This window comes from Ursus americanus, chromosome 3, assembly GCF_024610735.1.
Source record: "Ursus americanus isolate L20-20 chromosome 3, mUrsAme1.1.p, whole genome shotgun sequence".
Lineage (NCBI taxonomy): Eukaryota > Metazoa > Chordata > Mammalia > Carnivora > Ursidae > Ursus > Ursus americanus.
Window position 1 is genome coordinate 15,178,556 of NC_142129.1, and position 15,139 is coordinate 15,193,694.

General features: G+C 46.4%; 1 protein-coding gene across 5 annotated transcripts in view; it reads left to right on the plus strand.

Annotated features, from left to right (window-relative positions):
- Positions 1 to 15,139, plus strand: part of SVOPL (SVOP like) — an 84,813-nt gene that overhangs the window by 13,928 nt on the left and 55,746 nt on the right. For all 5 annotated transcript variants that reach the window (XR_015723807.1, XM_087860800.1, XM_045792563.2 and 2 more), the window contains 6 exons: positions 482 to 580; positions 5,361 to 5,432; positions 6,948 to 7,072; positions 9,685 to 9,748; positions 12,189 to 12,314; positions 14,847 to 14,975. Coding sequence is in view for 4 of the 5 variants with exons in the window: in XM_087860800.1 (XP_087716926.1) it covers positions 482 to 580; positions 5,361 to 5,432; positions 6,948 to 7,072; positions 9,685 to 9,748; positions 12,189 to 12,314; positions 14,847 to 14,975 (615 nt within the window). In the remaining variant the exon portion in view is untranslated. The remainder of the gene's footprint in view (positions 1 to 481; positions 581 to 5,360; positions 5,433 to 6,947; positions 7,073 to 9,684; positions 9,749 to 12,188; positions 12,315 to 14,846; positions 14,976 to 15,139) is intronic.

Consider the following 15,139-nt stretch of genomic DNA (forward strand, 5'->3'; position numbering starts at 1 on the left):
GCTTTACTCTCCCCTAGCTTTCATGAAGCTTGCCTTCCAGCTCAACTTCTTGAGATCAGAGACTCACAAATCCATTTGCAAGGTCCTGAGACCTTCACAATGATGAGTATGAAACAACAGAGCCAGGTTGACGTGGGTCACCCACTACCTAAGTGATTCCCCCGCATACACACACACACGACACCCTCATAGGGCTATAGCCCAAGTGCGTGGATCAGCAACATCGCAAATAAATATAGGTCATAAGTCTGTGGGAGTCCTCTCAAGTCATTTGAACCGTAAACATTACATCCACGAAAGCCAACGTGCTACTATGGTCTTTACCCAACTTAGCAGTGTTGAGTAGTGCTCACTATAGGTGCTCCCTCCATGGGGGAGGGGAAGGAGGAGGTTAGAATTAGAAGGATGATGGACAGGCACACGTGGGAAGAATTGATGAGAAACCAGCACTAAGACTCGGTGTTTTCCCTCCTTCTTTAAGGTTGTCGAGGCCATGGAGATCATGTTAATAGCAGTCGTGTCTCCTGTCATTCGCTGTGAATGGCAGCTGGAGAATTGGCAGGTGGCATTAGTGACCACGGTGAGTGCCAGCTTCGGGTGCTTTGAATGAACCAGCTGTAAAGCCAGGGCTTCTGCTCCCCATCCCCCATCCCACAGGGCTAAGAGCCAAAGTCTACCTCACTGTTTGGTGTGTTGGCTTCCAAAGCTCATGGAGTTGCAGGCCCAAACTACCATTTCCTGTAAGGAGCACAACCTTAAACTGCTTATTTTCTAGCCCCTAGCAAGAGGCTAGAAGAGACAAATGCAAATCAGAGAGAGTAGCCCTTAAGTCATGGATTAGTTATGGTTTGAGTCAGACTGCAAATTATTTGGACCATAGCAACTTACGCAATCACCAAATCATGCTCGCAAGAATAATATTGTGGCATGCATTCAACGTTTCCCAAAGAGCGTTATGAATAGCCTTATGAATGGCACATCAAGTTTTGCTACAGAGTGGAATTAAGGATACTCTACAGCATTCTTTCAAAAGGTATTTATTAAGTACCCATGAATTGCCAGCAGCCCATGTGTGCACGTGTGTCTGTTGTCAGGAGTACAAGCAGCTCCATGTTGCTTGAATAGAAAGTCAGGAAGAGGGAACAATGGGAGACAAGGCTGCAGAGAGGTGGAGATCAGACACATCTTGGAGTCTGTGTATGGACTCCATTCTGGAGATCACTATAGGCCCCTGTACCCCAACTTCAGTCAACATGTGCAAGCCCTCCAAGTAAAATATAGTTGACACGGGTCTATATGACAGTTCTTCCAAATTACTCTTTTACCTAACAAAGATCAATTTCACCTAAACACATCATTGACTTCATAGTTATTATGTATTTCTCATTAAATGGATATTCAAATACACTTCCTATCATGCGGAGCTCAGGTAAATCTTTTTTTTAAATCTTAGAAGAGGCTCTTCATGCCGAAAAGTGTTGGAGGCTACACAGTGGATGACAGGGAGCCATTAAGGGGCTTTAAGGAGGGACATGGTCAGCTTTCCAAGCACCCCGAGGAGATAAGGTTGGAAGGTAGATACATTAGCCGTGGTAAAGTGGCAGAGCGCATAGAGGGGAGGGAGTGTGTTCTGGAAGTATTTAAGAGTCACATCAGCCAAGGAGATGAAAGAAAGACGAGGTGAGGAGTGGAGAATTGATTGGCTTGGGTATTGAAGCTGGTGTTCATGAAGGCAGGACTACGTAGAGAAATTACGATGAGACAGGTGCCAATCCCCTCACGGACGGAGAGGGGAGTGTCGGGAGACAGGTGCCGATGGGTATAGGATGCAGAGTCAGTTGGCGGAGGCCTTGAAAGACGGTGAGGCTTTATAGGAGACTGAGAGTTGTGGTCTGAAACTGGCCGTGGAGAATGCTGGAAGTTTTCCCCAGCCCCCTACCCTTCTGGGGGTTATGGGCAGAGGGGAAGAAGTGTCCCCGCCTCTCACTCACTGCCTTAACCAAACCTGACCTGGGAATTCTCATCTGTTTGGGAACTGGGAACCAGGAACCTCCTCCTTACCTAAGGAACTGATCTGAGTTCTCCTCTCAGGTGACGTGTATTATCCGCCCAGCTGTGTTTCTCTCCGTGTCTCGGAGGCCAGGAAATGTGGAGCCCGGTGTCGTTCTCAATCCCAGCAGCAAATGTACAAATCTGCTTCTTGCCTGACATCTATTTCTCTCTTTAAAATTCTTTAATAATTTTGTCGCACTTGTTCCTTTTTTAAAAAGTTCTAACACCTTTAAAAGAGGGAAGGGGTATAAATAAAAATAGCTAAAGACCTTGCCTGGGCTTGTAATTAAGTGACTCAGCCATTTTTCATTTTCTTCTCCACATAAAATGCAGTTGCCATCTGGAAGGCATTCCTTGTCAATCCTGTCCTTTGGAGTGACTGCTGTAACGTTCCGTGTAATTATAACTGCACCACACCCCAGCTGGCTTGTGGCTGTGCACGTCTCTATCCCTGAGGACGCTGGGCCATCCAGCTGTGGATTTTGCATCTGTCACTGCCATGAAACTGTATTATATGGTACACATTCTATATTTACAACTGACATTTCATTGGTTGTGTTGTGTTGTTCTCGGTGTCATCTAAGAAGTTTCCCTCACGTCAGCTGTAACATGACTTCCTTGTCAGGTGGCTCACGGCTCAGGAGACTTTTCTCTAGGGAATTCAAGTCACCCCATGGGTGCCCATTTCTTGCTCTGAATTCCTGGCTGGCTGCTGTCCTTTAGTGTCCTTCATCCTGGCTGTGAGTCCCATCTGGCTTTGGCAACTGTGCCCTGGGCTCACTGACCTCAATGACCTTGCCAACAGGAGGGGCTCAGACTGATTCAACTAAGAGACCACATTTTGACCAACTCCCAGGCTCCCCATTCCTCAGCCCCAGCTCCACCTGCCACCTGCCACCTTCAGGACAACCTGGCCCGAGCAGTTAACCTTGAGGACTGTGGATGAATTACAGTCACATTTTGTGACTAAGAGTTAGTGCTGAAGAAACAAAACTTCACGTGGTGCATAAAACAGAAATAGAAGAGTAATTTTTATGCTAAAAATAAGTACCTGCAGAAAAAGCAGACCCTCCAAAGGAAGGTGGGGAGAGAGAGAGAGAGAGAGAGAGGGAGAGAGAGAGAAAGTTTATGTCTTCACCTTTGTGCGATTTCCCCAAGAGGGTTAGCATTCACAAGCTTTGGGGTTCACACAGGCATTGGGTCAAGGTTTGTGTTCCAGACAGACTTGGTAATAAACAACTCAGCCTTAGGAAAGTCCTGTCTTTACACTGAGTGGGAAGAAAACAAGAAAGAAAAAAAAAATCTGCCACTTATGGGCGAGAACAGAGTAAATTTTAAATTTGATCTTATTTGACTATTTGCTTCACCTTCATTAATCCTTTAATTAAACTTAATCCAGGTGCAATTAAGTCTATTAACCCAATGTAACATCTCAATCAACAAAAGTACTTTAAATCCAAAGAGCCACTTTCCTCCCTGCCCTGGGCAGTCTGTGATTACTTCCTTTTTTTCAAGTCTGGTCAAAAAGAAAAAAAAAAAGAATTAGTTTACTTCTTCCTTCTTGGAGGGAGTTTGATAATTCCATAATAGAAATTGCTTAATTTCAGAGGTGCCCAAATTTTGAGATTCACCAACTGATATGATTTTTTAATTCTATTTTAAGATTTTTATTTATTCACTTGAGAGAAAGAGGACAAGTGGGGCCTGAGGTGGAGGGGCAGAGGGAGAAGCAGACTCTCCATGGAGCAGGGAGCCTTATGCGGGACTCGATCCCAGGACCCTGGGATCATGACCTGAGCTGAAGGCAGACGCCTTAGTCCACTGAGCCATGCAGGCACCCTGATATTTTTTTTTTAATTGAGCGGCTGACACAGGGTTGACATTAAAAATATGTATATTTGATAATTAAGGCCGTTAGAAGACGAGAAAGAGGTAAAAAATCTTGCCATTGACTGCCATCATCTTTCAAAAAAAAAGAAAAAGGAGGGCACATTCATATCAACAATCAGAAAGAAAATGATTCTAGAATAAAAAGAGCCCTTAATATTTGATAAATTTAGGTTTATTCAAAATGTATACATTGACCTTATTTTCACTGTTTTTCTCAGGACTGATTAGATTTCATGATAGGGCAGCGTCTGTCCCAAGACTGGCATTTAGAAAGCACTGGCTTCTCTCCCCCTCCCCTTCTATCCTGGAAAGAACAGTACAGAGAAAAAGCATGGCTTTGTTGTTCAAGAACAGATACGATTTTTTTTTTTTTTATAGTTCCCTGTGGAAGAAATGCGTTTTAGTTTTCCTTATGAAGAGTAAGGAAGGGGGGAAAAAAGAGAAAGTAAAGCAGGCAGCAGAGAGAAACAGTTCTCTTATTGAAAAAGTCTTAGAAATGCAAGCTAACACCTTTCCTTTGATTACCCTAGAGTCAATCAGTCAGAGATCTTACTAGAAAGGAAAGCAAGTGAAGCTTGGAACTGCTTGAAAGAAGAAAAATAAGTCGCCTAAAGGCATAGACATCAGATCACAGCTCAGACTGAGTTAAAATGCTGGTATCATACCCAGTTTCTTGAATTTTATCAGTGTAGGATAAGCCATCATGAGAACGAGTATGGAAAAGAAAGAGATGTATATTAGTTTTGAAGAGTGGTTCTGTATGGGTGATTGGTTTTGGTCTTTATTTAAAGTTTATGTTTACCTATAAAAACATAAATGAAAATTGCTTCTAGAAGCCTCAACTTGTGTGTGGAATAAGGCAGGTCATGAATGAATAGAGCTTGTTTTTAATTCTTAAAATGGAAATGCACAATTATACATCTGAACAGAATGAGGCCAGGGCCATCATCTTTTTTTTTTTTTTTTAAGATTTTATTTATTTATTCGACAGAGATAGAGACAGCCAGCAAGAGAGGGAACACAAGCAGTGGGAGTGGGAGAGGAAGAAGCAGGCTCATAGTGGAGGAGCCTGATGTGGGGCTTGATCCCATAACGCCAGGATCACGCCCTGAGCCGAAGGTGCCCCTAGGGCCATCATCTTGGATCAGAGGGAAAGCAACCACATGTTCCTCCCACCCATTTCCACCTGGGGGCAGAGTCTCCAGGTGTGGCATGAGCTGATGGGAAGCATCAGCCTCTGAAGCCCTGAATATGGTGACCAGAGACAGGAGAGCTTTGTGAAAACCCGTTCTTCACCTTCTACCCCTTGCACATTTCCAGTCGACTTTTCATGAAGATGAATGAATGGGAAATGCAGCAAATCAGTATATTCTAGAAAGCCTGCCTACAGGATAATTTTTTTCTCACTCCACCTCCAGATGGTGTTTTTTGGCTACATGGTATTCAGCATCCTCTTTGGCCTCCTGGCTGACAGATATGGCCGCTGGAAGGTAGGTTGGCCTTGAAGAATGATTTGGAATTTTCTTTTGTGCTGATGTCACCCCTGCTTCTCTGTAGCAGACATTTCTTTTGTCAATAACCTGGATAGAATGGGCGGAAATTCCTTCTCTGACACCACGTGCCAGAATTCCGGGCTTGTCTTCTCGCTTTCTCATCTTTTCCTGGGGTACCTGTCCTCATACCTGGTCCCTGTCATCCGGGAATGGAACTGATGCATGTGCACAGTTAGAAAATATTAGAATGTAGAAGTTGACACATAGAAACATAAGCAGCTTCACGCAAGTTAACTTTGGTTATAGCTTTGAAACTCAGCCACTTGCTCAAGGCCATGTACCTGCTAGGGTTAAACAGTAAGATCTGAATCTATGTCTTCTGATTAGAAGCCTAGGTCTCTCTCTCTCTCTCTCTCTCTCTTTTTTCCGTGTTTGATTTCTGGTAGGGAAGGCCTCTTTAAGCATAAGCCCAGGGGGACAAGTCCCAAAGGAAAATAATTACAGAATTTGCTGTATGTTTCGAAGTGCACGAAGTAAATATCATAGACATTCATAAATGAATCTGAAAACACAAGTAGCTCAAAAAAAATGTAAAAAGCACAAGAAGACATTTTACAAAAAAATAAAACTGGTCAACATAGCTTGAAAAACATTCAATTGTGGGAGTAATCAAAAGGAAAAATACTAGAAGGTATGATTTTTTGGGTATCAAATCCATACGGATTTTTTCTTGTTTTCGAGAAAGCTGCAAGGGCACAGACACCTTCCCGTCATATTGGTATAGTTTTTCTGACCATCAGTTTGGTTGGATGAATCAAGAACCTTGAGAATACCTGTTCTAGTCCGATCATTTTCATTCCAGAAATCTAGCCCAATTAGATCATCAGAGAACCACAGAGATTTCTGTACGGACATTGTCACAGCTAACTGTAACCTCACCCTCAGCATTCAACCACAGGGGAAGCGTTTATGCATTATATTACCTGCATTACAGTACATCTTTCCACTGGAATCTTTTGCAGCCATTAAAAATATGTTTCCCCTTTTTGGGGGGGGGTTGGGAAGTCAAGCAAGATTTAAATATTTTTGTTTTTCTCTTTTTCTTCCATATTCTCTACTGTGAATTTTTATTATTCTTATAACTACGGAAAAAGCAAATACCTTAAATTTTCTCCTCATCCCCATTCCAATACTTCCCTGTGCTCCTCACGAGGGCAGGTTTTTGCTCCCAGATTTACGAGTTTCAGCTCCTGTCACCTGTTAGGGTGGACGCAGTCGGGCAGTTTTGAGGAACAGTCTAAATTTGAAATGTCTGGGCTTTCAGGCAATACAATGGCATAGATGGTGTTATTTGACGATCGTGAGGGATCCGTGAGCTCCCTGTAGAATTAACTCCTCAGAGAAACAAACATCTGGAAGGAAATTAAAAATCACCTTCGGAAGTTAATTTTCTTCCATTAATTTCTTCCACTGAGGCAGGTCCCATTAACAAGTCTCCTTTTGTTGCTTCAGATTTTGCTCATCTCGTTCCTGTGGGGAGCCTACTTCTCCTTGCTGACCTCTTTCTCTCCGTCCTACATCTGGTTTGTCTTCCTGCGGACAATGGTGGGCTGTGGCGTGTCGGGCCACGCACAAGGGTAAAGACTTCACGTAGAGGACGCTTGAGAGAGAGATGTGCACACCCCCACATTCTTACACATACGCTGTGGTTCCTGGGCCGATAGCATCCACACGTTGTAAATGTATAAGACTTCATTGTGCTAATTATTTTTTAGCTTTTTATTTATTTATTTATTTTTAATTTTTCTTGAAGTGAGGGCTGCTAATTCCTCTAGGAGTTATTTACTCATCAAAATAATGTTTGATGATGAGGCTAGCAGAGTGCACTGGACTGAATGCATTTAAATTTTTTTGTCCCTAAGGCTAATCTTTATTTTATTAGACTAAATACTAAGCAAAAGTGCCGTGTGAGGTAGGTAATGCAGTCTGTTTGTTGCTTGAGAATTTGTTGGAAGAGTTTAGTTTGATCAGAAGCACCTTTAACCCTGAAGAGTAACCATTTTATTTTTTATTTAAGATTTTATTTATTTTTGAGAGAGAGAGAGAGACAGAGAGCAAGCATGAGCAGGAGAAGGGGCAGAGGCAGAGGCAGAGGGAGAAGCAGACTCCTCGCTGAGCACGGAGCCCAAGGCAGGACCCGATCCCAGGACCCTGAGATCATGACCTGAGCTGAAGGCAGACACTTAACAGACTGAGCCACCCAGGCACCCAAGGAGTAACTATGTTAAAATGCCATTGCCCTGTGACTAAATATTGTGTCTAAGTGCATTTGCAAAGCGGGGGGAGACTACTGAGAGAGACGGTGGCTGCTTGCCCTTCTCTGCCCTGGGATAAGTGCGCGGTGTCTTCTTGTGCCTGGAGAGGTGTTCTGCTAACCATTCAGCAACTCGGAAGCCTCCCCTAAATTCACAGAGCGCCTCAGGCTACTCTCTCCTGGGAGCCTTGGAGCGGGTTACCCTTAGAATGTATTAGGGGATATCAGAGCACCCAATTATTACCTTAATGTGTTGCAGAAAGACTGTACCTCTCTGGGGCATAAATTAAGCCCTGCTCTGAGCTTCGGAGCCCTACAGGAGTAGAAGTTAGCTTGACATTTACAACATCCCTCAGGAATCAGCCCAATAAATACGTTAAGAAAGCCCAAACCCTGGTTAAAAATTGCAACAGGGAAGAGCAATTAGAAAACTGAAGGGAGTATGATTATATTTGTCTATTCACAAAATTAATTAGAAACCTATGCTTTGACTGTCACCATTTGCTGTGGCCAAGTATTTACTTCCTTTTAGGTGTATTTTAATTTTCCAAGTATGTTTTAGAAAGGGAATCAGGGTTGGCAACAACATTTTGCCAATTTTGGGGGGAAGAAAATATTTCTTAAATGGTAGAAGGTTGAAAATAACTCTGGGAAGAAACATGTAAACAAAAAAGCCGTTGCAAGTTTCTTATTGTTCTCTTATGAGGATATTAGCTGTTCAGAATTATGCAGCAAAACGTAATTATTTAGGAAAAACTTCTGTTTTCCTTTACACGCTTGCACTCAGTACTTCTGACAAATCTTTTTTTTTTTTTTTTTTTTTTTAAGAGAGAGAAGGTGCACGTAAGCAGGGGGTGGTGGGAGGAGGGGCAGAGGGAGAGGGAGAATCTGGAGCAGGCTCCACTTGGAGCCCGAGGCGGGGTTCGATCTCATGACCCTGAGATCATGACCTGAGCCAAAATCAAGAGTCAGTTGCTTAACCGACTGAGCGACTGAGCCACCCAGGCGCCCCGACAAATCTTCACTTCCGACACTAAGTGTGTGGGTTATTTACACACCGGCCAATTCTCCAACACCAGCTGGGTGTTCTACAGTTTGGTTCAATTCTGACCCTAAATGGAGTTTGCTTAGATCCCGCAGGTTTAGGGCTCAGTCCCACGAGGCTCTCACCCCCCCTCAGACACCAATCACAAGCAGGAGGTCCCCAGGTTATCCACACCTTCTGTCTGACTTGCTACAAATTGGAAGTTGCCACAGATCCCTCCAAGGGCTCAATAAATTGCCAGAGCAGCTCCCAGAACCCAGGCCAGGAGTCTACTTACTACTGCAGATGCAATACAAAGGATATTTTAGAGGAGACAGATGAATGGCCAGGTGAAGAGATGGACACAGGACTAAGTCTGGAAGGGTCCTGAGAGCAGGAGCTTCTGTCCCGTGGAGTTTGTGCCACATCGCCCTCCCGGCACATAGATGTGTTCGCCAGCCTGGAAGCTCGCCAAACCTTGTGCTTTAGCGATCTTTAGGGAGGCCCCACCATGGAGGCATGAGGCATGTAGGCATCAACTCATTTGCCAACCCCTCTCCTCTCTCCAGGGGGTGGGGGACAGGGCTGGATGTTCCAAGATTCTAATCATGGCTTGGTCTTTTAAGACCAGGCCCCAACCAGGAGCTCACCAAGAGCCACCTCATTAGAACAAATGATGCTCCTTCGGAGAGGGAATTCCAAGGATTCTAGGTGTTCTATGTCAGAGACTGGAGTCAAAGCCCAAAGATTAGCAGGAACTGGGGGCTGAGAGCGGTATATCTGTATCTCACAATGATGAAGTCTATGTTTTTCATTCTTTAGCTCTGTGACAAGAAAAGTTATGATTTTTTCTAAGTTATTTGCTTTGATAAAAATGAAATTATTCTGTTCCACCTCCCTTCCTGTTTAAGGCTAATCATAAAGACTGAATTTTTGCCTACAAAATATCGAGGCTACATGCTCCCGTTGTCTCAGGTAAGATAAAATAGGAATTCTATCCTAGAGGGTATGATGCACACGGTTTTGCTTTTGGCTGGTTGATTGTTGGATGAGCACACTGCCTATTTCTTGGTGTTAACTAAAGAGCACTGGGAAGGCTGGATGCCAGAGGTCCCATTTCAAGGTTCCCTCAGCCAGGACTTTTGTCACCCAATAGTCACATTTAGAATATAGTAGCCCCTTCCAGGAAACATTCCAATGACTGGTGTCCGTGGAATGATGGAAGCCCAGGAATGCATGTGGGATGGACTTTCTCTTCCCTGTGAGTCTTCAGTAGGGGGACACAGTTCCTAACCTTTTTTAGGGCAGCCCATCTCCCCTCCCGGGTTACTAGTATCTGCAAGGCCATAACTGGCCCCTGCCTGTGGGGACATGCCCTAGGTGCCTTGTCCAGCTGAGGCATTTACCCAGGTGAGGAGATTACGATGTTCCCAAGCCTGCCCCAGGCCCCACTGGCCGCTGAGGAGAAGTTTCGCGTTAGAAGCTATGTTGATCAATCGAGGCGTCCTTGTACCATCTCTGATGCCATCATTATCCAAATCAGGGGACCAGGAAAGAGAAGGCTCTTCTCACTGAAACATCTATTTGGCATTAAAGCAGTAGGAGAATATTTTAAGATTTATTTTACATTTTTCTAATACGCAATGTAGGCAACAAAAAATGACAAAGAACCCAACAGACACTGCCTGCTAACTCTTCCATTTCTCCCAGTTTTCTTCTGATTTTTGTGAAGATAGACGCACACACTGTTCATACGTAGCATTTGGATTTTATCCTTAACAGTGTTTCTTGGGCGTGGTCCTGCCTAAGCTCATCTGTGGACATTTTCTCTTCCACGTGCCACGCATTCCTTGGCATGCTTCCTGGTTGTGTCTTCTCCTTGCTAGTCTTATTTTCCTCCTCTCCTTGGGTCATCTAATTAGTTCCAACGGTTTTAGTTACCTGGATCTGTAAACCCGAATATCTTTATCTACAACCAAGAGCATCTCCTTGAGTTTCAGATGCGGTAGCCAATAGACTACTTGAGAGTCACTTGACTATCGCTTCACAAATATGACATGGATGGAGTTCATCTGTTCATCTTCCCCTGAAACGTCTTATTTCCACGTTTCCACTCTCAGCTAGTAGTAAACGTTGTCCCCTCGGTCATCTGGGCCACAAACTCAAGAGCCGTCCCAGACCCCTTCTGTGCCTTCCCTCACCCCCATTTAATCCTTCACCAAGTCCTGCTGATTCATCCCTTATTGAGGGGCCCCCAATTGCAGTGTCCATTGGGAAACACTGTCACTTTTACGTCTAACATCTGTGCTAAATTATCAGTTTTGAAATTTTTGGCCACTTCACCACTAAAACTCTTGTCAGTGACACATCACCTGCTATCTGGTCCCTCACAATGGCTTACTGCTGGTCTTTGAATTTGCTGTCTCTTCAGAAAGTGCATCCCTGATCACTCCCCATGACATTACTCTTTTTTCATAGCCCTTAGCGCTTTCTGAAATAATGCCGTTTGGTTTTTGTAACTGAATTCTTTAGTGATAAAATAGTCACCCCTTAGTCAACCCTTAATTAGTCTCCTGCAAAGGGTCTTTTGTTCTATTGTCTTCTCTCCATCCTGTGAGGCGGAATGGCATTGTCATCTACTCTCCATCTTCCAGTGGGGTGAGAATGCTCAGGATAACACTTGGAATAGTTCTGGTTCCCAAACCCGTGGGGCCTGGCCATAATGGGCTGCCATGTTGTTTGTTGATATAAAATGATCTTCAAGATACACTCTTCAGTACAAAATGCAATACATATACTATGATACCATTTGTGAGAAAAGAGAACGAGATATATCCTTATCAGCATGTATATGCTTAGAATAGCTTTGGAAGGACACAAGAAATTGGTAATATTGGGGTTCTGTCTTAAAAGAGAACTGGATGGCAGGGAAGTAGGAGAGGAAGAGAGTATTTTCAGTGTTTTCCTGTGTGCCTTTTGAGTTACAAACTAGTAAATGTATTATTTATTCAATGGGGGAAAATGTCAATGCCTCTGATTTTTAAAACTTTGGTGAGAGTACTGCCCCCCTGTCTAGCTGAGCCTGCCATTTATAGACAAGCAAACTGAGCCGCAGAGAAGAGAAGCGATGTTCCCCATTCATCCAGGTCCTGGAGGTGGTGCTGGGAGTAGAACCCAGAGCTGGGCTCCTTAAAGGCCCTCTTCCACCTCACCCTCTTATATCGAAATGCTTCCGAGAGAGGCAGGGTTGAGCACACTTGATAGGAGGAATTGCAAAGATTTTATTTTCAAGTAATTTCTATACCCAGCATGGGGCTTGAACTTACAACCCCAAGATCAAGAGTCACACGCTCCACCGACAGAGGCAGCCGGGCGCCTGGATAGGAGGAATTTTAACCTCCCGCTCTGTCCCCAGGTTTTCTGGCTGGCTGGCTCCCTGCTCATCATCGGCCTGGCCTCTGTGGTCATCCCCACCATCGGGTGGCGGTGGCTTATCCGCATCGCCTCCATCCCCGGCATCATCCTCATCTTGGCCTTCAAGGTGAGGACGCTCACTGGGCTCCCTCAGGTCCTCCCCTCCAGCTGACCCAGGGGTCCTTTTGCCCTGCAAGTGTTAGCCTCTTTCCTTCACTCAAGACCGTCTCAATCCGCTTCATCCCTCCACTCCGTTAGCCTGCCTTATGGTCATTTATTGCTAGAAGTTCCGTCTGACGGCTGCACCCTATTTGGGCTGACCCCTGTCTAACCTTTAGTGCTTGGAGTCGGGTGCCTGGTACACATTCTCAGGCCAGTTCAGACCAGCTGGTTTGTCCTTCTGCTCTCCCTCTAACCCACAGAATCACCCTCTTCCTTAGGTTCTAGCAGAATTATGCTCATTGTTCAAAGATGGGGCTGGCAGCTCAGCGGAACTGGGATGTGGGGTGTGTGTGTGTGTGTGTGTGTGTGTGTGTGTGTGTGTGTGTGTGTCTTACCTAACACTGTGGAATCAAGGAATTTCAGATTTCACAAGGGTCCTCGCAGGGCATTTATTTCGTACCCCAACCACAAGCACACACCCTGTCACGGCCAGAACGCTCCCGGCTTTGGGCACTTTCAGACTCGAGACTTTATAGACGACATCAGTATGTTCACCCGCAGGCGGCCCTAGTTCTTAGGGAGTTCTTTGCGAAGCTGGGGGACCGTGCCTCCTTATGAATTTACCTGCGGTCTTCATACTTCCCTCTGAAAATCCCAAGGTCTATCTTCTGCATGACATCCCTCCAAAGAGTTCAGAAATCTAGCCCAATCAGAGCTTTCCTTCTTTGAATGAAACAGTTCCATTACCTTCAGTTCTTTCTCCCAATCCTGATCCCAGAGCCCTGTCCATGTTTTTTCCGGACGAGCCCGTTGGTCGGTGTCTTCTCTGCAGTGAACTGTTGCTTGACATCCCACACAGAGCGGCAGGTGCCGGGGCCCAGGGGCTTAGTGGGCCCGGGGCCTCCCGTGAGCAGCCTGCCTGCCTTGGTTGGTGTAGAAGGAAACGGACTGTCCTGGCCCCACCCTGCGGGCAAGTTGTTCCACCTTCGGAGCAGGGCGTATCCGCTCGGCCCGCGGGGAGGATTGAACAAGGTGACGCGTTAAGACTCTCTTCGTGAGCCTGGAACATGAACAGTGTTCAACATGCATTAGCATGGCTTTTTAAAATTATCACTTTGAATCTTGATCTGGTCTGTGGGTCGGTCACACTCATACGGAGCATATACCAGGCTCCGTATTAGGTTCCAAGGCTAAAAACACGCATAGGATTCAGTTCTTGCCGTCAAGGAGTGCCAGCCGGTCAGTGAGAAAGACCTGAATGCAAAACGTGATTGTACCAGCGGGATGTGGTAAGCGCTGGCACAGCTTTCATTCTGTGGGTGCTCAGGGGACAGAGTGATTTGTCCCAGTGGGGTGGTGCTGTTGAATTTGGCCTTGAGGGCCGGAGAGCCTGCATCGGGAGGGCCGGAGAGTGGCGCAAGGGCATTTGGGCAGAGCCGATAGGTCAGTCCAGTCATGAAGGTGTGAAAGGCAGAATATGTCTGGGGGAGAGCAGGTAGGCTGGAATGAAGGGTGCTGGTGGGAGGCGGGGCGCCAGGACAGGCCTGTGTCCGGATGACGAGGGCCTTCAAGGCAAGGGGCGCCGGTGGCATGGAAGGGGTTGTGTGCTGGGGAGCTGGTTCATGGCTGCATGGAGCCTGGGTGGGAGGGAACATGAAAACGCCAGGAAAGCAGTCAGAATCCTCCTGGTGGGAGACGAGGAGGATCTGTGCTGCCTGCTAGCTGCAGACGGGGAGCAGGGAGCTGCTGGGGGAGGTGCTTTTCTGAGGAAGAACCAGCCCACCTCGATTGGTTGTGAGGCATAAAGGGCAGGGAGTGGTTCCGGGTGATTCTCAAGGTCCCAGCCTCCATGGAGGCCTGTCTTGTTATGTATGTATGTATGTATTTATATTTATTTATTTATTTGAGAGAGCACGAAAGCATGAACGGGTGGGAGGGGCAGAGGGAGAGGGACAAACAGACCCCGCTCAGGGTGGAGCCTGACGTGGGGCCTGGTCCCAGGACCCCAAGATCTTGACCTGAGCCGACGTCAGTGGCTGAACTGACTGAGCCAGCCAGGCGCCCCAGCCTGTAGTGTTTTCTGAGTATGGCATTCAAGGATCAGTGGGTTTCTTCCCCTCGTGGGTGCGAGAGGTCCCTGCTGTAGTCATGCTGTGCCCTGTTGCGTGTGGGAGATCGCAGGGTTCCTGGGGCGAGGCTGGGGTGACAGGGCAGTACAGGGGCCGTGGGGCAGCTGTTCACCAAATGGATGTAAGCCTTTCCCTGCCTTAACGAGTAGGCTGGGCTCCCTATCGGCCTGCTGTCCTCAAGTTGGGACTATAGTAAGGGGGACATGACCCTATTTGTTCTAGATCAACTTGGAATGCCGAAGCCGCCTGCTCTACTGTGTGGCTTTATGCTTGCACACGCACCGGGATGTGTGACTGTACAAGAGTCATCATGGAAGCCCCGGGGTCCACAGCAGTTGAACTCTGATGCTCTTTCCTTCTGTGCCCAGTTTATTCCCGAGTCCGCTCGTTTCAATGTCTCCACTGGGAACACTCAGGCTGCCCTCGCCACCCTGCAGCGCATCGCCAAGATGAACCGCTCGGTCATGCCGGAGGGGAAGCTGGTGGAGCCCATCCTGGTAAGTTCCCGGCGGGGAGGTCTTCTCCCCCACCAGAGATCCCGGCAGTCCTGGAAGGGTAGAGGGGAGGGGACCTCCGCTCTCTAGCCTCGCCCTGGAGGGATGAGGGAAAAGAGCAGAGTAGACCCAGCCTAGACCCGGCTCCGTGGAGAGCCAGGTGGCCC